The 26910-nt window shown below is 35.7% G+C and overlaps 2 protein-coding genes and 1 long non-coding RNA gene across 23 annotated transcripts in view; 2 read left to right on the plus strand and 1 right to left on the minus strand.

Moving 5' to 3' along the window:
* LOC105195231 (ryanodine receptor) overlaps nucleotides 1–10295 on the plus strand; it is a 42338-nt gene extending 32043 nt beyond the window's left edge. For 8 of the 18 annotated variants that reach the window (XM_039449130.1, XM_039449131.1, XM_039449128.1 and 5 more), the window contains 20 exons: nucleotides 78–1096; nucleotides 1189–1560; nucleotides 1824–1936; nucleotides 2457–2550; nucleotides 2638–2877; nucleotides 3017–3037; nucleotides 3317–3337; nucleotides 3565–3976; nucleotides 4041–4445; nucleotides 4533–4749; nucleotides 4860–5715; nucleotides 5787–5986; nucleotides 6942–7188; nucleotides 7359–7637; nucleotides 7800–8086; nucleotides 8165–8225; nucleotides 8340–8621; nucleotides 8748–8904; nucleotides 8988–9153; nucleotides 9278–10295. In XM_039449130.1, coding sequence (XP_039305064.1) covers nucleotides 78–1096; nucleotides 1189–1560; nucleotides 1824–1936; nucleotides 2457–2550; nucleotides 2638–2877; nucleotides 3017–3037; nucleotides 3317–3337; nucleotides 3565–3976; nucleotides 4041–4445; nucleotides 4533–4749; nucleotides 4860–5715; nucleotides 5787–5986; nucleotides 6942–7188; nucleotides 7359–7637; nucleotides 7800–8086; nucleotides 8165–8225; nucleotides 8340–8621; nucleotides 8748–8904; nucleotides 8988–9153; nucleotides 9278–9440 — 5612 coding nt within the window. In that variant the 3' untranslated portion in view covers nucleotides 9441–10295. The remainder of the gene's footprint in view (nucleotides 1–77; nucleotides 1097–1188; nucleotides 1561–1823; nucleotides 1937–2456; nucleotides 2551–2637; nucleotides 2878–3016; nucleotides 3038–3316; nucleotides 3338–3564; nucleotides 3977–4040; nucleotides 4446–4532; nucleotides 4750–4859; nucleotides 5716–5786; nucleotides 5987–6941; nucleotides 7189–7358; nucleotides 7638–7799; nucleotides 8087–8164; nucleotides 8226–8339; nucleotides 8622–8747; nucleotides 8905–8987; nucleotides 9154–9277) is intronic. The other 10 variants (XM_039449137.1, XM_039449134.1, XM_039449133.1 and 7 more) reach the window with 3 other exon arrangements.
* Nucleotides 1–26539, minus strand: part of LOC120357733 — a 44032-nt gene extending 17493 nt beyond the window's left edge. Inside the window, exons 1-8 of the long non-coding RNA XR_005574761.1 lie at nucleotides 26385–26539; nucleotides 25962–26034; nucleotides 25416–25580; nucleotides 24865–24949; nucleotides 24480–24604; nucleotides 24159–24206; nucleotides 17753–18014; nucleotides 17431–17481 (exon numbers count right to left, since the gene is read on the minus strand). This is a non-coding gene — a long non-coding RNA (uncharacterized LOC120357733). The remainder of the gene's footprint in view (nucleotides 1–17430; nucleotides 17482–17752; nucleotides 18015–24158; nucleotides 24207–24479; nucleotides 24605–24864; nucleotides 24950–25415; nucleotides 25581–25961; nucleotides 26035–26384) is intronic.
* Nucleotides 10791–17030, plus strand: LOC105195232 (solute carrier family 35 member F2). Of its 4 annotated transcripts, XM_011160583.3 has the most exons (9): nucleotides 10792–10974; nucleotides 11871–11983; nucleotides 12121–12314; nucleotides 12941–13103; nucleotides 13193–13349; nucleotides 13445–13655; nucleotides 14099–14226; nucleotides 14568–14763; nucleotides 15588–17030. In XM_011160583.3, the coding sequence occupies exons 1-9, from the start codon at nucleotides 10856–10858 to the stop codon at nucleotides 15621–15623; spliced, it is 1317 nt and encodes a 438-aa protein (XP_011158885.1). In that variant the 5' UTR covers nucleotides 10792–10855; the 3' UTR covers nucleotides 15624–17030. The 4 variants fall into 4 exon arrangements, with proteins under 4 accessions (XP_011158884.1, XP_011158885.1, XP_039305107.1 ...); XM_011160582.3 differs by having other exon boundaries at nucleotides 10791–10974; nucleotides 14568–17030; XM_039449173.1 differs by lacking the exon at nucleotides 10792–10974 and adding an exon at nucleotides 10981–11562 and having other exon boundaries at nucleotides 14568–17030.
* Nucleotides 26540–26910: the final 371 nt, after the last annotated feature.

The raw sequence follows: 26910 nt of genomic DNA on the forward strand, positions 1-26910 counted from the left end.
ATTAATTATTTTAATTTAATTAATTAATAGCGCAATCTGTGCGTTGGTTCATTTATATTTTTATCTTCGGTTTATAGTTGACGAAATTCAAGTGGCGTCGTACAAAATGTTGGCTTCTCTGTACACTCTTGGAGTAGACGCCAGTCTAACGCATGACAGAAAGTATCTGAAGACTGAGATCGAGCGACACAAACCCAATCTAGGCTCTTGCCTGGGTGCCTTTTCGAGCTGCTTCCCCGTAGCTTTCTTAGAGCCCCATTTAAATAAACACAATCAATTCTCCCTTCTAAATCGAATCGCGGATCATTCTTTGGAAGCTCAGGACATCATGACGAGGATGGAATCGAGTATGCCGACCTTAGAGACTATTCTCAATGAGGTCGATCAGTTTGTCGAATCCGAGAAAACCTACAACGACGCTCCTCATGTCGTCGACGTAATTCTACCTTTGCTCTGCTCTTACTTGCCATTCTGGTGGGCACAAGGACCTGACAACGTGAATCCGACCGAGGGTACCTACGTCAGCATGGTAACCAGCGACCACATGAATCAGCTGCTGAAGAACGTGCTGAAGCTGATCAAGAAGAACATCGGCAATGAGAATGCACCGTGGATGACGCGCATCGCCGCCTATACGCAGCAAATCATTATCAACTCGTCCGAAGAGTTGTTAAAGGATCCGTTTTTACCTCTCGCCGAACGCGTCAGGAAGCGGACGGACACCATGTTCCACAAAGAGGAATCTCTTCGAGGTTTCATCAAGTCTTCGACCGAGGATACCTCGCAGGTCGAGGCGCAGATTCAAGAAGACTGGCAGCTACTCGTACGCGATATCTACTCATTTTACCCCTTGTTGATAAAATACGTCGATCTTCAAAGGAATCATTGGCTGAGGAATAATATTCCCGAAGCCGAGGACTTGTACAATCACGTGGCAGCTATATTTAACATCTGGTCTAAGTCACAGTACTTTTTGCGTGAAGAGCAGAACTTTATATCCGCGAATGAGATCGATAACATGGTGCTTATCATGCCTACTGCAACAAGAAGACCTGCCGCAGTATCCGACGGCACCGCGCCTTCCGGAGGAGGCAAGGTTCGTACAGGCTAGTCACTTGTTTTAATTTTGCTAATTAACATGCGTTTATTTCAAAAGTAAAAAAAATGATTAAACTTTTCGGTATTTAGAAAAAGAAAAAGAATCGCGACAAAAAGAGGGACAAGGACAAAGAAGTACAGGCGTCTTTAATGGTAGCTTGTCTGAAGCGATTGCTACCCGTCGGCTTGAATCTCTTCGCCGGTCGGGAACAGGAGCTGGTGCAGCATTGCAAAGACAGGTTTCTGAAGAAGATGCCGGAGTCGGATATCGCGGAATTTGCTAAGACTCAACTGACCCTGCCGGATAAAATTGACCCTGCCGACGAAATGTCCTGGCAGCATTACTTATATTCTCAATTGGGCCAGAAAAAAGATGCAATGGAGCCTGTGAAGGCTCAACAGCTGGAAGACGTCGTTGCCAGAATCACTGACATGGCCAAAGTTTTGTACGGTTTACACATGGTTAGTCATAAAATTGCTTAACGTTGTTAAGTTGTAATTTTCAAAATGTTGTGGATATTCAAATTGAGAGAAAAACCTTCGTAGTTTCGTGATTTTTTTCCTAATTTGCTATTGATGTAAACGTTTTCATGATTGTCGGAATTGAAAAGGCCATTCTTTGTCTTCTGAAAATCATTTCATCATATTATTATCATTTTTCTGTTTTTTTAAGTTGCGTCAAAATGTTCTCATCATATTCATTTCGTATCTTTGTTCTCGAGTAGATAGATCATCCACAACAGCAGAGCAAGAGTCAATATCGTTCAGTGGTGTCGATCCAGCGTAAACGAGCGGTAATCGCTTGCTTCCGCCAACCTCACCTACATTCCTTGCCCAGGTATCCTTCTTGCTATTTAGTTACGTTTTCGCTTTATTTGATCGCTAACCGTTCAGTTCTCACATCATATTATTAATTTATTTAATATCACTTGAATCATTCTTATTTTAAGTTACATTGAGTGTCGCCGATGTGTTTTGTGAGCACTATTGATTTGCATAGAATTTATTAGTTATTTTGCTGTTTGTTAGTCGAAAAGAGAAATAGGCGATAATGAATCGATCGATTTTGAGTATTTGACATTATATAACATTAACTGCAACGACTAACGAAAATGACTGTTAATGATTTAATGAGTGCGCTTGCTGTTTGCGTACACGCTAACAGGCGACAAAGCCGCCGCCATCGCGAGATGGATGGAAACGCGTGCTGTGCGCTGCTAGAAAAAGAGCAGCGATTGCATGTTTGCGTAGTGAGCCTCTGTACAAATTGAGAAGGTACGATTAACGCAAATTAATCTCTACTGTATCTCTGATGCAATCTTGTTTGAAGTAATAACGGTATAAATCTATTCTTTTAGACACCGAGCGATAAACATTTTTGCACGAACGTATTATGAGCTGTGGCTACAAGATGAAAACGTGGGTCAGGAAGTTATGATCGAGGATCTTACGGTAATTACAGCTTCCTACGTTACTTTGTGTGTTTAGAAAATATAATTTAACATGAAATTAAAAATAATGTTGCATTTTTGCTTTCAGCAATCGTTTGAAGATGCCGAATTGAAGAAGATGGACAAGGCCGAGGACGAGGGCAAGCCCGATCCGTTGACGCAGTTGGTGACAACGTTCTGCCGCGGCGCTATGACTGAACGATCAGGTGCTCTGCAAGAGGATCCACTTTACATGAGTTACGCTCAAATTATTTCCAAATCCTGCGGGGAGGAAGAGGAAGAGGGTGAAGAAGAAGGTGGCGAGGAGGAAGGAGGAGCTTCGATCCATGTAAGCGTCTCCAACTGATGAGTCCTTGTCAATTCAATTAGATGATGTTTCAAGTGAGAGAATTGAATCTTTTTAAATCCCCACAAAGTCTATCTACCGCATTAACAAATTCCCTATTTTTTTTTAAACTCACTAAAAGCGGAGACGCAAACTATTTACGGTAAGAACAAGTAGTTAGTGCGAGAATCCATCCGCTTAATGTATGCTCGCAGTCTAAAGTATCAATCATGTTTGTTTTCCGTAATGCGACTCCCGAATTCGTTGAATTGTATGTACAATGTATGTACATTGTTGTTTTATTCATCGAAATTAAGGCGATGTGTATAGTAGCATTCATGAGCAACCAAATCACAGGCTATCGAGATTATTTTCCTCAATGTCAATCCTTTACTAACAAAATAATTAAACTGCATTTTTTTCTTTTAACGTAATTCTCAAGAGGCCAATGCATAAACTAATGGTAAGATATTGCATTTATAAATGTTTTTTTTTTTGTTATAATGTCGTTTAAGTCTCGTAAACAATGTAGATGAAAATAACTATTGTACATAAAATTTTTAACTTGATAAATTACAATATTATATAAATTACTATATACTTGATTTGAATGTTACATATTTTTATCTTTATATCTGCGCGTGTGATTTTATTTTTCTATTACATTTTCATTGCGTTCTGTAACTGTAGGAGCAAGAAATGGAAAAGCAGAAACTCTTGTTTCACCAAGCTCGTCTGGCAAATCGAGGTGTCGCGGAGATGGTCCTCCTGCACATATCGGCGTGCAAGGGCATCCCCAGCGAGATGGTGATGAAGACTTTGGAACTTGGAATTTCGATCCTGCGCGGCGGCAACATCGAGATTCAACGAGGGATGTTGAATCATCTAAAGGAAAAGAAGGACGTCGGTTTCTTCACGTCCATCGCGGGTCTAATGAATTCCTGCAGCGTGCTGGATCTGGATGCTTTCGAGAGAAATACGAAGGCCGAGGGTCTCGGTGTCGGTTCCGAGGGTGCGGCAGGCGAGAAGAATATGCATGACGCCGAATTCACTTGCGCCCTATTCCGATTTATTCAACTCACCTGCGAGGGTCACAATCTTGGTGAGTACTACGCTTATCGTTATTGAAAGATTCGATCTAGTGACGTTCATTCTATTCTCAACAGATTGGCAGAACTACCTCAGAACACAGGCTGGCAATACGACGACGGTGAACGTGGTCATTTGCACCGTCGATTATCTACTGCGACTGCAGGAGTCGATCATGGACTTTTACTGGCATTACTCGAGCAAGGAGCTCATCGACCCTGCTGGCAAAGCAAACTTTTTCAAGGCCATTGGCGTTGCTAGTCAAGTTTTCAACACCCTCACTGAAGTGATTCAAGGCCCTTGCGCGCAAAATCAACAAGCTCTAGCGCATTCTAGATTGTGGGACGCAGTCGGAGGTTTCCTTTTCTTATTCTCACATATGCAAGACAAACTGTCGAAGCACTCCAGTCAGGTGGACCTTCTAAAGGAATTGCTTAACTTGCAAAAGGACATGATTACTATGATGCTTTCCATGCTTGAAGGTACAACGCCTATTCAATTTTATTCAAAGAAACAAAAAGTAATTAATTAATATATAAATGTAATTAATATACTCATGTAATTTAAAGGTAACGTCGTGAACGGCACGATTGGAAAACAGATGGTGGACACTTTGGTCGAGTCGGCCAGTAACGTGGAACTGATTTTGAAGTACTTTGACATGTTCTTGAAATTGAAAGATCTTGTATCATCGCCTAGTTTCCTGGAAGTCGATCTTAACAATGATGGTTGGGTGTATCCGAAGGATTTCAAGGAGAAAATGGAACTGCAGAAGAGTTACACCAAGTACGTTTACAAAACATTGCCATTATTTATTCTCTTTGAATTTAATGAATCTCTGCATCTGAAGATTAAAATTTTAAAAATCCAAATTCCAATTCTTTCAATGTTTTCAGCGAGGAAATCGAATTTCTTCTGGCCTGCTGCGAGACGAATCACGACGGCAAGATCGATTACGTCGCCTTCATGGATCGCTTCCACGAGCCGGCGAAAGAGATCGGTTTCAATCTAGCTGTACTGCTCACCAATCTATCCGAGCACATGCCGAACGAACCAAGATTAGCCAAGTTCCTTGAGACAGCTGGCTCTGTCCTGAATTACTTTGAGCCGTTCTTGGGTAGGATCGAGATTCTCGGTGGCAACAAGAAGATCGAGCGCGTGTACTTCGAGATCAAAGAGTCAAACATTGAACAGTGGGAGAAGCCGCAGATCAAGGAGTCGAAGAGAGCCTACTTCTACAACACGGTGGTCGAGGCGGGCGAAAAAGAGAAACTCGAAACCTTCATCAACTTTTGCGAGGACGCTATTTTTGAGATGCAACACGCGAGCGCGTTGATGACCGTCGAGGAGAGCGGCGGAATCGGCAAGGCGAGGGAATCTTCGTACACGTACATGACCGATGACGACGAAGAGAGAAATAAGGATCCAATCAGGCGAGGTATACAAGCGGTCAAGGATGGCGTTTACTTCTTCTTCTATATGTTTTCGCCGACCAACATCAAGAACAAGATCGCCGAGATGCAGCAAATGACGATACCCGAACTCTTTATTGGTTTCTTCAAAATGATTTTTTACGCCTTTTATTATTCCGGCTTCGGCGTCGGCTGCGTGATCAAATATTTCATGAAGCTTCTGTTGACGCTAATGAGGGGACCACACGTGGAGGAACCGGTTGTAGTCAAGGAGGAAGAAGAAAAACCGTCGAGACATTTACCTGCTTTGCCACCGACGCCGGATGAATCGAATTTACAAGTAAAATTTTTCGATTAATTGTATTAACACGGCACCCTAAGAAATATTAATTAAAAATATTGCACACATAGGTACAAGCCTTTGGAATGGATATAACGAAAGAGGAAGGAGGGCAGATAAAGATAGCGCCGCATGAATCGTCTACTTCTACACCGCAATCTAGTATCGAAGAAACGGGTGAAAGTACACCTGACGAAGGTACTGGCGAGGAGGGAGCGAGAGCTGAAGGAGGAGAGGGAGAACAGCCCGTTACTTTAGCTGATTTATTAGGGTTAGTAGAGAATATAATAAATTTTATATTATTAATGAAAGAGAGATAAATAATTTGTAAAATTAATCTTTAATCGTAATAATTTTTCATGTTTCTAATATTTCTTTATTTTAATACAGTCATTATTTTATAATTCTAAAAACTAATTTTAAAAACTATAATTATTTTATAATTACAGTTTTATTTTTTTTATGTTACTACACCCAAGTTTACATGATAACAACATATGTATTAAGCATAAGCATCTGCAGAGAGCGAAACGAAGAAGATCCGCGTTTGTTGCATGTCGCTGCGATTATTTTTTACGGAGTTATAGCATTTCGAAGATTCAGCGGGCGCGCATCAATATGAATAAACGCGACGCGTGTGTTTGAATCACGTGTATACGGTACTACCCTACTATAATCAGCTGATCAGCTGACCGATAGTAAGCGCTTGTCACGTGACGCAGGGCGACGGGTGGTGGGGGGCGGGGCATCGACCCGTCCATAGATTGAGATCACGCACGCATCGATATAATCGTCAATATTTTTGTACAGAAAAATCGTAGAGAGTTGAACTTGGTTTCGTTGGAAAGCTGAAATCTTAGCGCTTCTCATGAATTATTTACCAGATAACTAGATCGTGAGATATCGTCAATTGATTTTAAATGAAACTGATTTCGCCCCAAAACGATCATTATAAAAGCAACTAGATGTCAATATATCTTTAAATCACGATATTTCGGCTTAAAAAGATCGTAACTAATTTACATAAATTGCATTAAAAAATGTAAACTTTTCTATTAAAACAATATTAAATTTAAATATTTTTTTTTAATAAAAAATAAAATATTGAATATTTTATAGCATATTGCTACTTGAATTTAAATAATAATGAATTCACTTAATAAATTGTTTGTGAAATTACTTTTTTTAATTAAACAATAAAATGATTCGTTGTATCATTTATTTAGTGGGGAACAAGCTAGGGCGCAAGCTGCCGCGGCGGCAGAAGCAGCGGCGGCTCAACAAGCAGCTATGGCGGCAGTTGAAGCCGAAGCAAAGCAAGAAACTTCAGCCGAACCTTCCTCAGGATCGAGCATCGATCTGTCACAGTACAGCCATCGCGTGGTATCTTTCTTGGCCAGAAATTTCTACAATCTAAAATACGTCGCGCTAGTTCTCGCCTTTTGTATCAACTTTATGCTGCTATTCTATAAGGTTTGCAAAAAACTCTATAAGCAGTTTTGCAATAATTATTCTTACGCACACATAAGATGCGGAACAAATACAAATACAAAATATAAAAATTTTAAATTTTATAAATTCTCTTCAATGTAATTGAAAAACTGTAATTTTTTCCCTGCGTTAAATATTGGCGTTAAATTCAGGTTACATCTTTGGCTGACGATTCGGACGACGAAGGTAGTGGACGAATAGCGGATTTGTTAACGGAAATATCAGGAGAGGGAACATCGGGTATGGCGGGTAGCGGTATGGAAATAGGAAGCGGTAGCGGTGAAAATGGTTCGGAAGAAGAAGACGACGAGGTTCAGGAATTTGTAGAGGTGGCCGAGGATTATTATTACATGGCTCACGTTATGAGGCTACTGGCTGCTCTTCATTCTATCGTTTCACTTGCTATGCTGGTCGCGTATTATCACCTAAAGGTACTTGAAACGCGAACGATATAACAATAATTATACATTTATTTACTGTAAATTATCTCGTAGATTTTTTCCGGTAATGTTTTCTATTAACGAAACATTTTGGTAAATTCAACGAATGTATAATTGTGATTAAAATATTATGAAATATTTATATTTACTCAGGTACCATTAGCCATCTTCAAACGAGAGAAGGAAATTGCACGACGGGTAGAATTCGATGGATTGTACATAGCCGAAACGCCGGAAGAGGATGACATTAAAGCGCATTGGGATAAAATGGTGATATCAGCGAAAACCTTCCCCGTAAACTATTGGGACAAGTTTGTCAAAAAGAAGGTCCGACAGAAATACAGCGAGACGTACGATTTCGATTACATCAGTAATTTACTCGGAATGGAAAAGACTTCTTTCAGCCAGCAGGAAGAAGAAGGATCTGGCTTAATACATTTGTAAGTAGACATCATGATAGTATCTCAAATCTTTTCGTGAGAGTTTATAATGTAAAAAAAAACTGTAATTTTTTTCAGCATCGTAACTATCGATTGGAGATATCAAATATGGAAGGCCGGAGTCACCATCACCGATAACGTAAGTTCTTTCAAGCAAATTTTCAACGAGACTGATTCATGTGTATTATGATTCGTTTATATGTAAATTATTTAAATTAAATATTTATGTGTAATCGCGCTATTTTATTGGCAGGCATTTTTATATAGTTTATGGTACTTCACGTTTTCGATCCTCGGCAACTACAACAATTTCTTCTTCGCCGCTCACCTGCTAGACGTCGCGGTCGGTTTCAAAACTTTACGAACGATCTTGCAATCGGTGACACACAACGGCAAGCAGCTGGTCTTAACAGTGATGCTGCTGACAATCGTGGTATACATCTACACCGTGATAGCCTTCAATTTCTTCAGAAAGTTTTACATACAGGAGGAAGACGATGAAGTATCGGACAAGAAGTGTCATCATATGCTAACGGTATGCTACACAAAGATAATTTTTAATTATCTCACAAATTTCATTTATCATTAGATTTCATTACTTTGATTCATCATTTATCATTATTTTTTATTATTCTAACTTTACTTTTTTTTCTTTTGTCAGTGCTTCATTTTTCACTTATACAAAGGCGTGAGAGCCGGAGGTGGTATAGGTGATGAGATCGGTGAACCCGACGGCGACGACTACGAGGTATATCGTATAATGTTCGATATCACTTTCTTCTTCTTCGTAATTGTCATTCTACTGGCTATCATTCAGGGTGAGTACACTTGACTGAGTCTCTAAGAAACGTGCAGCAGAAGGAGCAAGAAAGTACAACATTATATTATGATTGATCCTCAGGTCTGATCATCGACGCGTTTGGTGAACTTCGAGATCAGCTCGACAGTGTGAAGACAAATATGGAGAGCAACTGCTTCATATGCGGTTTAGGAAAGGAATATTTCGACGCGGTGCCGCACGGGTTCGATACTCATGTGCAGCAGGAGCATAATCTAGCAAATTACATGTAAATATCGACAAACACTTTGCTCTTTCGATTTTCGAATGACGCGCTTCGGAAGGATGTACTTTACCAATTTTTTAATACAGTTATATTAACAATTTTTATATGATTTTTTTACCCGACACAGGTTCTTCCTCATGCACTTGATTAACAAACCGGACACCGAATACACGGGTCAGGAGACCTACGTGTGGAATATGTATCAACAAAGATGTTTGGACTTCTTCCCGGTGGGCGACTGCTTCCGCAAGCAGAACGAGACGGTAGAAGAAGAGGCCAAAAAGAAATAAAATTAATTCTGATTCTAATTAAAATCCTGATCAATAGAAACAATTGATCTTTCTTGACGAAGAGGACTCCTCATCGAACAGCGTCTTCGATAAAGTGTAATTTTTAGCGTAAATTTTTGCTCATCGAACGAGAGTATGCGAGGTGTTGTCGCGCTCGTTTAAAATCAAGTTTCGAAAGTTCTACGTCTTACCTCATAACGACAAAGAGAGGATTTTTATCTCGTAAACTTATGTCTCCGTTTTCCACTTGACAATTTATTATTATTCCGACTAACTGATAGGCTTTCTGACGTGTGAATGTAATGCATTAATTGCGTACTGCGTGCAATGCGAAGATTACAGAGAAATTGTCGCGTCCGATGTCGTGTAGCGAACAGGACGCATAAAATTAAAAATATTTTTCCAACTTTGTAAAAATGGCGTAAAAACTGTATCACCAAAACCAGCAATTTCCTCTTTTAGATAGGCAACCGTTGACATAAGGCTCGATTTCCTTCGACCGACAGTACGTTACTGTTGAATCAATGAAAATAGCGAAACCAACTGCACAAATTTACATATTCATAGCGTAATCAATATTTGCCTTCTTTTCATACGTCGGATGATCTATACTTATGCGTAATTTTATGCTGTGTCGCGATAACAAGTTTGAGATATATGAACATAGTATAAGTAAGTTAAAGATGTTTGAAGTTTATATAATGTGCAAATCTCTTTCGGACTGGGACGAAAGCAGGAATTTGTTGGACGTTATATATGACTGAGCTCACGGTATATATCAAAGAATGTCAATATATTGTAAATAAAATTCTACAGCAGGACTACCTGGTAATAAATAAAGACATTACTTCTTTATCTCGTTATTCCAGAATCTCTCCTTAACCTACGTGTATTAGAATATATTTTCAAATTCAACTTGGAACTTGAGTAGCTTTGTCTTTAGAGAAAAAATATGTTAAATATGTGAGAGTTTAGAAATGTTAATATACGTTTTTATTTTTAATTTACTTAGATCAATGATTACGCAAGAAAAGAATTTAAAATAATAAACAATGTATCGATTTTAAATTTCAAAAATTACTTTAAAAATATCTAAATTTTTTCTTTTTTTTCACCGATAAAATATCGGAAAGAGAATTTTATCGAAAAAGATTAAGTCTTTCTCGATCGATTTTAAAATCGATAAAACGTTGGCCGAAATTCCGCGCGATGCGACATTACGACGCCGCATAGTATCGATGTCCACAGCAGCATAGTAAAATCTCGTATTTCCGCGTCGGCAGCACGCACCCCCAGGGAAACGCGAGAGGAGCAACAAGAGTAACGGCGTGTCCCTCCGCGCCGAGAGCGGAAGGAGGTCGCGCAAGCGCCTCGGATCAGTACTCGCTCGCCGGCGAGGAGCCTTCAGGGTGAAAATGCACCATGGCATGGGAGGATCGGCGTGCGATCGTCACGGCGCACAAAATCCGGCGATGCAGGCCAGGAATGGGGTCTGCGATAAAATCGAAAATTACATATCCGAGCTAGGCCGATGGTACGTGAGTAAACGTGGGGGTAGCCCGCCCTAGGCGTTCGCAGGAGCCTTAGCGTGTGTTTTCCGCCCTATGCCGCCCTGCAGAGTCGGCGGGGACGGGTGAAAGGGGGGCGAACGACCCAGGAATGAAAGTGGCGGGTGTTTAGCTACGTTTAGCTACGTGATGCAGTTGGCTCACGATTGGCATAACGCGACGTGTTGTGTGACGATAGTGGTGCAAATCATTTAATCCCGGTCGGAGAGTTTTGAAAATTGAAGTACTGTGAATTCATAACAAATCGATATACGTGTTTATACGATACCGGAAATTCTGTATTTGCTAGTGTATTGGTGTAGCTTCTACGCGGTTTCTGCGTGTGCAAAATTCATAGGGTTCGGCGTTAAATTTTGTGCATTTTAGTAATTTTTTATATCTTTAATAATTTCAATAATTTTTTTACGATTAATATACAAATTTGCTATTGTAAAATATTGTCATCCAAGTTAAAACGTCTATTTTTATCCGGCGTTTTTTACATCTTGCGTCGCGTGGACGGCGCGTGGAAAGCGCGATGTTAGTCTGATCAGCGCCGGGCGTTACTACTTGAAGTACTTCGATATTAAATATGAAATATTTAATGTATTTAAGTTTGAATAAATTTTTGTTTAAAGAAAAGCGATTTATTATTTTTTATAATATGTACCTTTTTTTAATAAAATATATGGATGTAAAAAATAATAATTTTTGTTGTAGAAATTTGATTTGAATTGATATTAATTAATGTGACGCAATTATTAGTACTTATAAGACATTTGAATTTGATCACAAATTTAATGCTGTATTATATAGGTTAACTACATTTTAAGGTATTTGTACATTCTTGAAATCAACTATTGGTTCATGTATCACAAAATAGGGCGGTATGGAGGGCGATAATAATGGGCCAGTTCCTCTCGCTGGTGCTGTGTTTCATGACGTTCGTAAATCATTACATAAACACCGGTTCCTACAAGCTCTCGCTTCCAACAGGTAATTTATTCATTCATTTGAGAAAAACTCGTTTCATGTCTTTACACAACATCGGAAGTTAAATTGACTAAATTATAGCACTTTCAAGTTTGAAACTTTGCGCGGCTAATTAATTAATTATCGTTTTTGCGAGACAGGGCAGAATGTTCCGCACTACGTAATGATGTGCTTAGTCTATACCACGTGGATGTCCTGCAGAGGTGTGGGAAACGGCCTAATTTCCGTCATACGAGCCCGTGGCTGGAGGTACTTGTTGTTAGCACTGATCGACGTTGAGGCGTGCACGCTAATTACATCGTCGCATCAATACACCAGTCTTGCCAGCATACAGGTATATAAATACGCGGAGAGTTTGCACATAGATCCAAATATACTCAACAATATAAATCTCTTTACCAGAAACCTTGTAATACATTATTGACTTGAGTAATTCTTGTTATATATATATATATATTGCATCTTTTTATGCTTATTCCCTTCTCAAACCTCTTACGTTTACTGCGTCGAAGATTTTTAAGCTTTGTTAAACGAGTCGTAAGAAAACGAGTCGTAAGAAAGCTTGTTTTACGATTACTCCCACTCGTGTTTTAATCCCATTGACGTTATCGGTGCTTAATGTACGATTTCCTACTTGAGCACGTAACTTTTCCCATCGCATAGTTTGAATTTGTATCTAGTAAGCGAGTGTAGTAGTATTCGTATCAACTGTGAATGGCGCACAGAACCGGCGTTGTAACTGCACGACCGTCGCGTCGCAGAAAAGGGGACGTTGGGTCTTCGACCCAACAATGCTCATTCTCTGTTGCCCACCCATTCTTAATCAAACGCGTTGCAGGCGCGTTATAAATTATCCATCGTCGCGTGCTTTATACACGTTCGGCTTCTAACTCGCTTGCTATACATATAAACATTACTGATGTAGAAAAGTTGTTATAAAAAAGCTATGAAATATTTTAGCTTCTCGATTGCGTGGCGATACCGGTTGCCTTGGTACTCTCGTTTCTGGCATTGGGCGTCAGATACAGAATGGTGCACATTGTTGGCGTGTCCGTTTGCTTGATGGGCGTGGGATGCCTGGTTTGGGCTGGCATAGACGACAATAATGATCCCACGGCTACTGGTAATTATCGATGACAGAGAGAGAATACAGATAGATTCACGACTTTGTCGTGAAAAAAATTAACATCGAACGTTTTGTCATTTTACCAGGAAAAAATCAACTTGTCGGCGATATGCTTTGTCTCGGTGGCGCGGTGTTGTTCTCGATAACGACGGTTCTGCAGGAATTGGCCGTTAAAACGGTCGATATTATCGAATACCTCGGCATGATCGGGTTTTTCGGCACGATACTGAGCTGCATGCAAACGTAAGTGGTAGGCCGTAATGGATATTGTGAGCTTTCGTATCATAGAAATGCCTTGTGAATGAGTGACATTTTTGTATCGATCGATTTCATTATAGCGCCGTGCTCCAGAGGTTTCAAATAGAAGCGTTTCACTGGGACAACGTACCAGTAATAACAATTTTGATTCTTTACTGCATCACTCAATTCATGTTCTTCTCTCTGGTGCCGGTAATATTGTTCGAATCGGGCGCTACCGCCCTGCAACTGGCGCTGCTCACTTCGGATTCCTTCAACATATTGGCCGGAATGCTTAATCACCATTATAAGGTAAGCCATTGATCCGCGTTACTAGTGTCCTCATACTTACGTTCCTTATTCAATCGATCGCATGTTCTCAGTCAACTGACATTGTGTCGTATTAAATATAAACCAATACACTCAGAGAATTACCCATAAATTATTCGTGAAAAAAACAGTCCTAAATTATTTAAACATTTTTAGCTGGATTTAAGCCTAAAATAATTTTGTTTGTCCATCAAAATAATTATGTAGAACGCTCAAGCAGCTGGATTTTAAATGTCAAAACTTTTTGCAATATTGAACGTACATTATTATTTTGATTATGGTCTAATAAAATTATTTTTATATCTGTATCTTACAGCTAAAAAAATGTTTAGATGCTTCAATAAAATTGTTTGTGTAAAGTGACTTTATTTTGAAGATAAGATTAATTTTTTGGAAATAAAAATCATTTTCTTCCTTTCTTCCAGTTTCACGCGTTATACTTCGTCTCGTACACGCTTACAATGACCGGCATATACATCTACGCCATAAAGCGAACACCAATGTCGTCGAACTCACGCAGGCAGCACATCGAGCCACCGATCCCGGATTATAGGTAAAAATAATCCTACATTAGGAAAAAAATTTAGTATCTTCAGCAGAAACTGTTCAGTCGAAGACTTTATAACAGCAACTATATACTTTTTTTTATATAACAAAATATTTAGTTGCTTCTGCAAAATACATGTAAATAAAAAAAATATTTGTACTAACTAAACAATTTTGTTTGGCAGATGGTGCCGTTTAGTATACATGGTTATTAAAAAATGTCTACATCAAACAACTTTTGCTAAAGCCATTAAATTTCTTTTCCTATTATATTAATTATTACGAACGAATTGACTTTCAAAATGAATTATCGAGCATTCATTAACGTAGTGTTATTTTAATCCCAAGACACATGTCCCACCCCGACGTCGGCGAGGTAGAGATGGCCACGAGTTCCGGGATGTCTGGTGTGAGTGGCACCTTGGACATAAGAGCGTCTACCCTCGGCAGCGAAAGAGAGACAATGGACGCGACAAGTCTACCGCTTAGCGTCAGCTCTGACACGGCCTTCACCTCCTTCTATGGCAGTCAAGCAAACCTAAAGGTAGCATCAAGATCGATGCCGCGTGTCTCGTCCAATTCGTATTTCGATACGCGTACCGGCGCACCCTGATATATGTCGGGAATGAACTTGACGCGAGCGCAGGGTTCGCGTGATATTCCGAGGCAGATGGAATCCACGCGGTTGAAAGTTATCTCGAAATCTACCCATTTTCGATAAAGCGACTTCGCGTCGCGTTATGAGAATCGACGGTTTTGCATCACGGTGATTCTTCGAAATCTGATAGATTCATTTTACAAAAATAATCTTGAGACATGAAGATCGTATAACGGCGTATAATGTTATTGATTCGTACGAAGGCAATAAAATCAAACGACAAATAAAATTAATAAATGTTAATAGGTTTTAAATATTGTTATATATTTAAATACACACTGAAAAGAAAGTATTTGGTAGTAATAATCAAGCTTTGGTGAAATAATTTTAATTAAACTTTTAGTTAATATAAATATTTAATAATATTTACAGTAATTAACAATAATCAAACATAATAACAGTAAGTAATCAGTTACTAAACAATTACCAAATGATTATTAAATATTACTCACTATTTGGTCCTATTAACTAAACATTTAATTAAAATTATTCAATTCAATATTTCAAAGCTGAGTAATTATCATCTAGAATTTGTTGTTATTACCAAACTTTTTTTCCAGTGCAACTTTGGTGCTCTGTATTGATTACCCGCATGAATAAGAAGAGAATTTTTCAATTCGCGGTGATCTGTTTGCCTCCGATAGCGAATGATCTCTATGTACTTCTTTATCTGTTAATCGAGGTGTAAATGAAATCTGTGACGGTTTCAGGCTGCGAACGGGAACAGTGGTTCTGCCTATAATTAATAAGCGGAAGAAAACGACTGCCTAGAGTAGAATACCGTGCGATTCATTCGTTCGAAATGTGAACTTCTTGACTTCTTGAAACGGGGCCCTTAAAAAGCACGAAAGAATGTTTGTATATCAACACCATAATTACGAGTGTTAGCACACAGTCTAAAGACTTCTTTTAGATATCTGTGTAAAATTATTATTGCACAGTGTTAACTGTACTTAATGATAAAACAATAATCGGGCCGTCTTTGAGCTGTAATTCGATGATGTAGTTAGATGTTATTTAATAAACGGGAATTTTTTTACATTATATAATTTATATAATGTAAAAATGCTATTAGGATTATTTAATTATAATTAAGTTGTATAGTAACTTTTATAATATTACAATATATTCAAAATATATTGTAATAATTTTAGTCATTACAATTACGTTAAACTTCAGCCTTTGTACTCGATGAAATAAATTTAGGTAGCATAACAAGTAATTTGATAACGAAAATAATTTTAACTTATAGTATAAAGATTATTTTCCTATTTTAATTGAATATTTCGATATGCATATAATAACGTTATGTACATAACTGATGATTAATCTTTAAGAGTAGTATTAAATTTTTGTATCAATCGTACGTTCGCGTATTCAATTAAGAGATCGAAAAAAAAACTTAAGGACGGCCATCAAAATCAAAATATATACCGATTTAGATATCGATATTCCTTCTAATCAAAAACATTCCTAGTATATTGTTTATAAAGATGTCAACTAATTCTGTAAGAATGAAACGTGCCAAATGTCGAAGTCTATCACATAGATCGTAGAACTAGGAGAATACGAATGTAAAACATGTACTCGTTTTATGTACATCGTGTACTCATTTTCACTTAAATTTTTTATATTAACACGAATTACCTTCGTGGACGTTTGTTATGACTATTACGATCGATATACTGTAGTATATATACAGATATTTATAAGTTACGCTGAGATAACGAAGGTTGATCGAGATAGAAGAGACCTTTACATAATTCAATCTAACGAACTCGATCGACCTAATTAATACGGTCAATGTAAGTCGACTACGTAATTATGGTACGCTATTCTATTCTTCTATTACAATAGAGTACGATCAGCAATGAACAAACATCATCACCAGTGCGGACTATACTTATTTGCATTCCATTATTGTGCACATAATATCAAAGTATAATAGCGACTAAATCTGTGACCTATATTCTCGCCAACAAGCCACCCTTTTAGTTAAGGTAACTTAAATGCAATGGAATTATAGAACTGTTTGCAGGATGACCAGAAAATCTAAACTCGACACTACTCTGACCTTGTTGTTACATCATACTAATTCATATTATTATACAATTATTCAATAAATTAATCTTACATAATTAACGTTAAAAATATCAGAAGACAAAGTGATAATTTAGTAAAAACTTTTCCCTCTACATTGAATTAAAATTCCAAGATTTCCTAAAATATACCGAGAGAAATTGTTTGGTAAGATCAATCAAAGTTTAATCAATTTTATAGTTATAATTACTAAATATGTAGTTGTTTTGACCAAACAATTTGTAGCCTTAACTAAACAATTTTTTTGATATAATTAATTATAAAAAGTTTTGTTAAATGTAACTAAGTTTTTGGTACTAATAATTAAAAAATTTATTTAATCACTATTTAACTAAACTTTGGTTAATTTCACCAAACATTTCTCTTAGTGTAGCAATTCTTTTATCTTTTACATGTTTATCTAAAATATAAGTTTTGTTGACTCATTAAAATAAAATTTGATTTTTGACTCACAGATTTGATGCGTAATGAGCGGATTTATTCAACTACGAAGCTGCGGTGATACTGTAACACACAAATATAAAATTAAAAAATTAAAACTACGCTCAAAATAAATATATGAAAAGTTAATTTTTACACGCACGTCAAATTTTCAAAACTCGACTTTTAATTAGATATTTAATAGCTCAATTATATCCAAAAAATATCTTTATAAAATTCAACAAGTATAAAATTTTATTTGAATTTTCTTTCTTTAAATACTTTTTTTTTTAATGAAATGAAATCGGATAAAAAGGGACAGGACTATTAATTTTAAATAAGAAATTATATTTACACCAAGGTTGCTCCGCTGAGGCCCGATGCCTCTCTCAGACTTCCTCCTCCTCTTAGATCCGGGTTGTTAAACCTCCTCGTCCCGTTGCACTCGCGGAACACTCGCGTTAAATACACTAAAATTACGCCCGTAGACTAATTAAGTCCATTACTTTCAATGGCACTCCCGAAACAAACGCGCGACGCGACGAACCGGCTGCGGTTCGTTTATTTTCATTTAAATCGTCGACGAGTCGGCTTTAAATATGGAAAGAATAAGTTTGCTGAAGCAAATAAAAAATTAATTTAGGGTATATATTTAAAAACTGATTTGTATTAAATCAAAATAGTTTTAATTATAATATAATCTCTTTCAGATTAGTTATACTTTGCATTAATCTATTCTAGTTGTATATCAGCCAGATAAATCGAGTAATGATTACCATTCGATTATCATTAAAGTTTAAAAAATATAAAATTTTTAATATATTTATCAAAAAAATGTGTATTCTAAAAAAAATTATGTTTAATAATATAATTAATACGTTTAAACATAATTTTTAAAAACGATTACTTGATTTCTCAGGATTTCACGTTAGTCAATACGAGAGTCTACTCTCCTGAGCTCTCTCTACTTGAGTTTGTTTAATATTTGAAAATATAAGCAAGACATCCTATTTATATTTTTAGCCTATAAGAATAAAATATTGAAAATATGAATAAATAAAATGTATTACAACATTAGGCATATAATTATGGCATAATAATACAATGATATATGAGAAAGTAAGTAAAATTTTATGTAAAACAAAAGCATGGTTTCAACTTTATATGGAAGCCAAAGTGGAAAAATTGATGACAAATAATCACAATAAACAAATTTAATATACGTAATATTTAGAAAGCAATTTTGATTCAATATTAATGTTATAAATATTAACAACAAAATTAACTAAAAGATAAATATGATCAATTAAAGAACAAATACAGGTATTAAGTGATTTTCATAATAAATTCATAATAAATTCGATAATATATTTTACAAACTGATTGTGCATAAAATACAATTTAAAATAAATACTCAAAATTTCAATATTTCAGCATGGAATTTCTCAATTTCGAGTAAATTTAATTAAAAGTTTCTTAAATTTATTTCTCTATTTCTTAAATTTATATCTCTTTATCAAAACTCTCTTCTCTATTCTTTCCATCAATATTGATGTTTTTGTAATAATAATCTATAAAATTTATTTTATTGAATTTAATTTATCTGTTTAAAAACAAACAATTGAAAATTATTGTATGAATTATCAGATTATAAAGTCTAGCAAACATTCTAATTAAAGTTCTATTATATCGAGTTCAATTATAAAAATCAGAAATTGTGTTAATTTAATTAACATGTACTCACAAAAACAAAAAATTAGTATTAAATCAACAATTTATTATTTCATATATAAACAAAAATAAAAAATCTTTATGAAAGAAAATATAATCTTAAACAGACATAATTTGCTTACACATAAAAAATACTATTTTTTTCATGAAAACAGTTATATCTATTTCAGATTATAAATTTGTCCAAGAAAACTTTATATTCTTGCTTACACTAAAAAAAATAATCTGATATAAAAAAAATCTTATATAAAAAAGAACTTGTAAAATTGAATGTTTTTGATGAAACCAGAAGCAAAATTTTTAGTTATTATAATAGGTCTCCGATTATTATAATCTAAACGTTTGATAGATTTAACTATAATTTGGTAATTTTTACAAGATATTTAATTCGTCCGTTTTCGAACAGACGTATTGGTTGAATATACCAGATTTCTAAATAATGCAACAAAACCCTCTTTCTAATAATAAAGATTACATTTAAAAAATTATTTTATATCTACAAATATTTTCTATACAAGTATCTTTTTCATGGCATGTGCAAGCGACATTACTTATTACGCGATTAACGAAATAACGAATTAGCAGTTTGGACGCGATGAATACGGGATCGATAGTGAGATCGTTGCAAATGCGTTCTGCCTTTTGTGTCACGTCTGACGCACGTCTAACGTCGACTAAGCTTTCTTAACCACGATTCATACGACACTTGTATCTTACAAGCCATAGTCGCAGGCAGCAAGTCACTTAAAGGAGACGCACTTTCTGGGGTGCTTTTGTCAACCCGCGACGTGCTCACAAATCGTGGTTAATTCAGCTGATCGGCCCGTTAGACGCTAAGTCCAATGAGACATGGTCTCACTGAACCGATAACGTGACGAGAAGTCAGAGTGCACATTGCATCGATCTCCGATACCGAATCGTACCCCATAATTTCAGATGTGTTCAACTAAACAAAAATTATTTTCTACACGAATCACAATGTCTAGTGCATTTATCATGAAGACTTGAAGTAGGAATAAAAATTATACATAAAGATAAAAACATTTTTGCAAAAAAATTATTTTGTAGCGCTGCAAACATCTTCTCGTGGTATATGTGAGAGACATTGCTTATCACACGCGATTATTGAAATAACGAATTAGCAATTCGGACCCGATAGATACGGGATCGATAATAAGGTCGTTGCGAATGCGTTCTGCCTTTTGTATCACGTTTGACGCACGTCTAACGTCGATTAACCTTTTTTAACCACAATTCATACGACACTTGTATCTTACAAGCCATAGTCGCAGGCAGCAAGTCACTTAAAGGAGACGCACTTTCTGGGATGCTTTTGTCAACCCGCGACGTGCTCACAAATCGTGGTCAATCCAGCTGATCGACCGGTTAGACGCTAAGTGCATGAGACATGGTCTCACTGAACCAATAACGTGATGAGAAGTCAGAGTGCACATTGCATCGGTCTCCGATATCGAATTGTAGCCCATAATTTCAGATGTGTTCAATCGAACGCAAAAATTATTTTCTGAACAAATCACAATGTTTAGTGCATTTATCACGAAAACTTGAAATAGAAATAAAAAGTATACACAAAAATAAAAAAATTTCTGCATTAAAAGAAACATTTTGTAGCGCTGCAAGCATCTTCTCGCAGTACCTGCAAGAGACATTGCTTATCACATGCGATTATTGAAATAACGAATTAGCAATTTGGACGCAATAGATACGGAATCGATAATGAGGTTGTTGCGAATGCGTCCTGCTTTTTTATCACGTTTGACGCACGTCTAACGTCGATTAACCTTTTTTAACCACGATTCATACGACACTTGTATCTTACAAGCCATAGTCGCAGGCAGCAAGTCACTTAAAGGAGACGCACTTTCTGGGGTGCTTTTGTCAACCTGCGACGTGCTCACAAATCGTGGTTAATCTAGCTGATCGGCCGGTTAGACGCTAAGTGCAATGAGACATGGTCTCACTGAACCGATAACGTGACGAGAAGTCAGAGTGCACATTGCATCGGTCTCTGATACTGAATTGTACCCCATAATTTCAGATCTGTTCAATCAAACGCAAACATTATTTTCTGAACGAATCACAATGTCTAGTGCATTTATCACAAAAAACTTAAAATAGAAATAGAAATTACACATGTAGTTAAATAAAATTTCTGCATTGAAAAAATTATTTTGCAGCGCTGCAAACATCTTTTCGGGGCACCTGCAAGAGACATTGCTAATTACGCGATTAACGAAATAACGAATTAGCAATTCAGACGCGAAGGGTACGGGATAGTGAGTTCGTTACGAACGGGTTCTGCCTTTTGTATCACGTTTTACGCACGTCTAACGTCGACTAAGCTTTTTTAACCACGATTCATACGACACTTGTATCTTACAAGCCATAGTCGCAGGCAGCAAGTCACTTAAAGGAGACGCACTTTCTGGGGTGCTTTTGTCAACCCGCAACGTGCTCACAAATCGTGGTTAATCCAGCTGATCGGCCGGTTAGACGCTAAGTGCATGAGACATGGTCTCATTGAACCGATAACGCAATGAGAAGTCAGAGTGTACATTGCATCGATCTCCAATACCGAATCGTACCCCATAATTTCAGATGTGTTCAACTAAACAAAAATTATTTTCTACACGAATCACAATGTCTAGTGCATTTATCATGAAAACTTGAAGTAGGAATAAAAATTATACATGAAGATAAAAAAGTTTCTGCAAAAAAATTATTTTGTAGCGCTGCAAACATCTTCTAGTGGTATATGTACGAGACATTGCTTATTACACGCGGTTATCAAAATAACGAATTAGCAATTCGGACCCGATAGATACGGGATCGATAGTAAGGTCGTTGCGAATGCGTTCTGTCTTTTGTATCACGTTTGACGCACGTCTAACGTCGACTAAGCTTTTTTCATCACGATTCATACGACACTTGTATCTTACAAGCCATAGTCGCAGGCAGCAAGTCACTTAAAGGAGACGCACTTTCTGGGGTGCTTTTATCAACCCGTGACGTGCTCACAAATCGTGGTTAACCCAGCTGATCGGCCGGTTAGACGCTAATTGCAATGAGACATGGTCTCATTGAACCGATAACGTAACGAGAAGTCAGAGTGCACATTGCAATGGTCTCCGATATCGAATCGTACCCCGTAATTGTACAATTTGTCCATGCAAACGCAAAAATTATTTTTGATAAGTTGCAATGTTTTGTGCTTATACCACGAAAAAAATGAAATAGGAATGTAAATATACTAAAAAATGAAGTCTTGTTGCGTTATTTAAGAATCTTATTAATCCAATTAAAACGTCTGTTAAATAGGTCAAATCAGAAATATAATAGTATAGGATTTACCAGATTATAATAGTCTATTAAACGTACTAATTATAAAATATCAAATTCTATTATAATAAGTAAAAATTTTGTTAGCTTCATCAAGACGCACTCACACAGAAAAAAAATTAAAGTCAAATCAGCTATTTATTATTTCGTATATAAGCAAGAATACAAAATGTATTTGGAAGATTTGTTAAACAGACATAATTTGCTTACGTAAAGAAAAAATATTTTTTATTTGAGCAAATTATGTTCGTTTAAGTTTGTAAAATCTTCCAAGAAAATTTTATATTTCTGCTTATACTGAAAAAGTAATGTAATTATATTAACAAAGCTTGTATAATTGAGTACTTCTGGTAAATTCAGAAGCAGAATTCTTGCTTTTATTTTGTTCATTTTAATTATAGAATTATTTCTAAATATTAAATTTTTATTTATGTCTGTATCAAATTAATACAATTTATCGCTTTTTTTATTAAAGTATAAACAAATATCTTTCTATTTAAGTCTATTATAATCTTATAAAAATTTAATACTGGTTGTACGTTTATGTTTGGATACTAATGTATTCTAGAAATATGAATAACCTGTCTGGGTAGAATGTATATATTGTACAGCATAAATCCTTTGTGAACAATTCATGTATTCACTAACATGAGTTCCGGATGAAATTGGCAAACAAAGTTTTAATATTACGTTTCTTCAAAATACCTATACTGTATTGTATAATAAAACTTTATATTTTTTTCAATTTGTCATTAATCATTTTGGTATTCACATAATTTTTATTTATTAAATTATTATTATTTATGAAACACAATAAAAATTTGGATTTAGTATTATATCCTGAAGTAATTATTATTTATAAAATAATTTTAATTTATGTCGCTAAATAGTTTTACTTTATTCAATTAAAATTATGTCATTACATAATAATAATTCGAAATTATTATTATGCCCTGCCATAATTTTAATTCATAAAATTATTATTATGTTACGACATAATTTTGTTGCGTCTGGCGTAAACTCTTGAACGTAACAATTTTAATAAATGGAATTATTATTATGTCATGACATAATTTTAATTCATCTAATTAAAGTTATGTATTGACAGAATTATTCTTATGAACACAATAAAAATTGTGAATTCTTATTATGTCTGGACATAATAATAATTCCATGAACTAAAATAATTGCTGCGATATAATAGAAATACAGAATTATTTTTATGTCTATTTTAATTTATAAAATTATTATTATGTTGCGATATAAATTTAATTTTTGAAATTATTAGTATGCCTTGATATAATTTTAATTTATCGAATTATTATGTCGCGGCATAATAAAAGTGAATAAAAATTATGTTAAGGCATAGTAAAAATTTGTCGAATTAAAATTATGTCGCGACGAGATAATAAATTTATAAATTAAAATTATTTATAAATTATAATAATTTGTCAACATAAAAATAATTCTGTATTTTTATTATACGTTGCATCCATAATTTTAATTCGTGGAATTAGTATTATGTCTGAACATAATTATTTAATCTTATAATTTTTTGAGATAATTTTTTTTAAACATTTTATTACAGCATTTTTTTTATTATTAAAAAATAAAATGACTTGCTATATTTCAGTTTTGTTTTCTCATTTACAAATTGTTTTATCACTCACCGATCGATGCGCAAGAGTGAAGTTATCAGACAAGTCGCTACGATAAATCTGTAACATATAAATGTAAGATCCTTATTAAAGTAGTTTTCAAAATAATCAACTTTCAATTTAAAAGATTTCTACACGCATAAAAGTTTTTAATTGCTTTTACATTAAAATATTATAATTATGTTTTAAAAAAAAAATAATATCTTAAAAATTTATAAAATTTTATATAAAAATATTTTTTCTTTTAATTATTATTTTGAAAAATGTGAAACAAAATGATTAAAGAAATGAAAGCAAATAATTAATTTTACGTATGTAAGCAATAATGTTTACCGCAAAATTGCTCCACTAAGGCCCGATACCTTCTTTTAGTCTGATTTATTTGCCAAATCTTCTCTTTAGATTATATTCTCACGATATGCAATAATAGAATTGTAGTACATACGATACTATACGATCTGTAACACAAAAAAGTATTCAAATATAAAAAAATATTCAAATAGAAATAATATTGAAAATAAATATATGGGAAAATTACTTTTGCATGCAAATATCGTTTTTTATTTATAATTTCGACAGATATGTAACAAAAGTATAAAGTTTTAATGAACATAAATTACTAAAATACAAGAATCGCAAATGAGTATTGAATCTATGTTTTATGCGATAATTAGGTGTTGTTTAAAATTAATGTATGATTAATGTAAACTTTGCTTACTTATTTTTAGATAAATTGTTTGCTTAATTAAATAAATCGTAACGCCATTCGTTCCGGAATTGATCCTTTCTGCGTACGCCGCGTTCTGCAAATAAAAAGTAAATGCAATTAAGGCTGCGTTCCGATATACATTGCCAGTACTGAAAATAACAAAGCGGTTGTATCTCCCGCGCGGGACAACTTCATAGCGACGCCACGTTTGTGACGTAGTAACGCTACACATCCCGTTCTCAACTTCACATCTATGCACTGGTCCGCGTCTCAAGCAACAAATATAAGTTGTCGTTTATGACGATTATGATTTCGTATTATGCGTTAGAAGCGTATTAATATTATAAGCCCGACATTCGCACGCCTTACTTGCAATCCGATCATATACATATATCGTCGTTGTCAATTTAAAAGGTAGTGCGATACACATACTTTCAACCGAGTAATTATCGCGAAATACGCGTTTGTACGTATCACCGGTATGAGTACAAAATTTTTATTGATGTGATGATTAAACTCGCAATAGAGATTGATGCGAGAGCGAGATTGATTTCGTTTACCTATTAAACGAGTCGCGACGCCGCCACGCCGCTCGCTTCTGTTCCGATTCGTGCTGCATGCGTCCCCTGATCTGCCGTGTCCGCCGGTCCGCCTGGTCCGCTCGGTCCGCTCGGTCCGCTCGATCCGCTCGGTCCGCCACGTTCGGTAAATGAAACTGGAATGGACTCAAGATGGCACAAACGACTTTATCTCCCACACGGTCCATTTCAGACTGACGCGGCGACGCGACGCATCCCACTCTCAACTTTTTACATTAATGCATTATCCGCGTATCTTGCGACAAATAATATACGTCGTCTCTTATGACGTTGATATTACTATTTCGTATGCTACATCTTAAAAGCGTAAAAGATTAACATTAAAAGATATTGAAAGATAGATATCCGCGTGTGCATTACTTCGATAATACGATTGTCGCGTTGTTAATTAATTATTCGCGCAATACACTTTTGATAAATTAATTACTGTGACACGTATACGCATTTTTATGAATCGCCAATGCATGAGCATCAATCTATTTCGCAATATTCGTTTCACTTACCTACCTGTTAAACAAGTCGCGACGCCACTCGCTTCGGTTCTGTTCCGTCATTCCGCTGATCTCGCGTCCGCCGCTTTCTGCAATAAGACACGTAAATGCACGTCAAAATGCCGGCTTCGGATCGTTTCGGATCGTGCTGATAATTTTACGCACCAAAATCGATGCCGCGTTCGCGCCGTGGCTACGCTACATATCTCGCTTTTAATTTTGATTAGAATAGGCATATTGTAGATAGATATCCACGCGCGTTATTAGCAATTTACGATAATATCCTCATCGCATTGCCAATGATATGCGTGCTGTGCGATCGAGCAATTAAGAGATACGCGTTTTCATGAATTATCGATACGTGAGCATCAAATCTATGCTACGCGATGATTTGTCTGCCAGTAAATATTAATGCGAGATCAATATAAGTTTTGTTCACCTATTAAACGAATTGTGATGACATCGTCCCTGGAGCTGATCCGCTCCGCGTCCGTGCCATGTCCGTCGCATTGGCGTTGTGTGAAACATGTATTAAGTAAAGTTGACAAGAAGCGCTTTTATCTCGCGCAACTTCACGCGACAAGGGTGCCGACCCTGACGCTAAATATCCCGCTCTTAACTTAACTTGACATTCATGCATTTTTCATATTATAATACAAATTATTTTATGTTAAAAATATGTCCCAGATTACTATAATAATTTTTAAATAAAAATAAAATGGTATAAGTAAATTAAAGTATGAGTCAAATTGATCTCTCACTTTGATCGGCCAATTAATTTATTAATTAAAGTAAAAAATAAATTTATTTCTAGCTGAGAACTATTTTCATTATTGTGTGCATAGATAAAATTAATATACAATATATTGCAAGAACAAAAAACCAATAACGAGCAATAAATGAAGTTGTGCTATATTAAATATATTTTCTCATTACATACAAATAAGCAACGCGGAACTAATTTC

Source organism: Solenopsis invicta, chromosome 5, assembly GCF_016802725.1.
Source record: "Solenopsis invicta isolate M01_SB chromosome 5, UNIL_Sinv_3.0, whole genome shotgun sequence".
Lineage (NCBI taxonomy): Eukaryota > Metazoa > Arthropoda > Insecta > Hymenoptera > Formicidae > Solenopsis > Solenopsis invicta.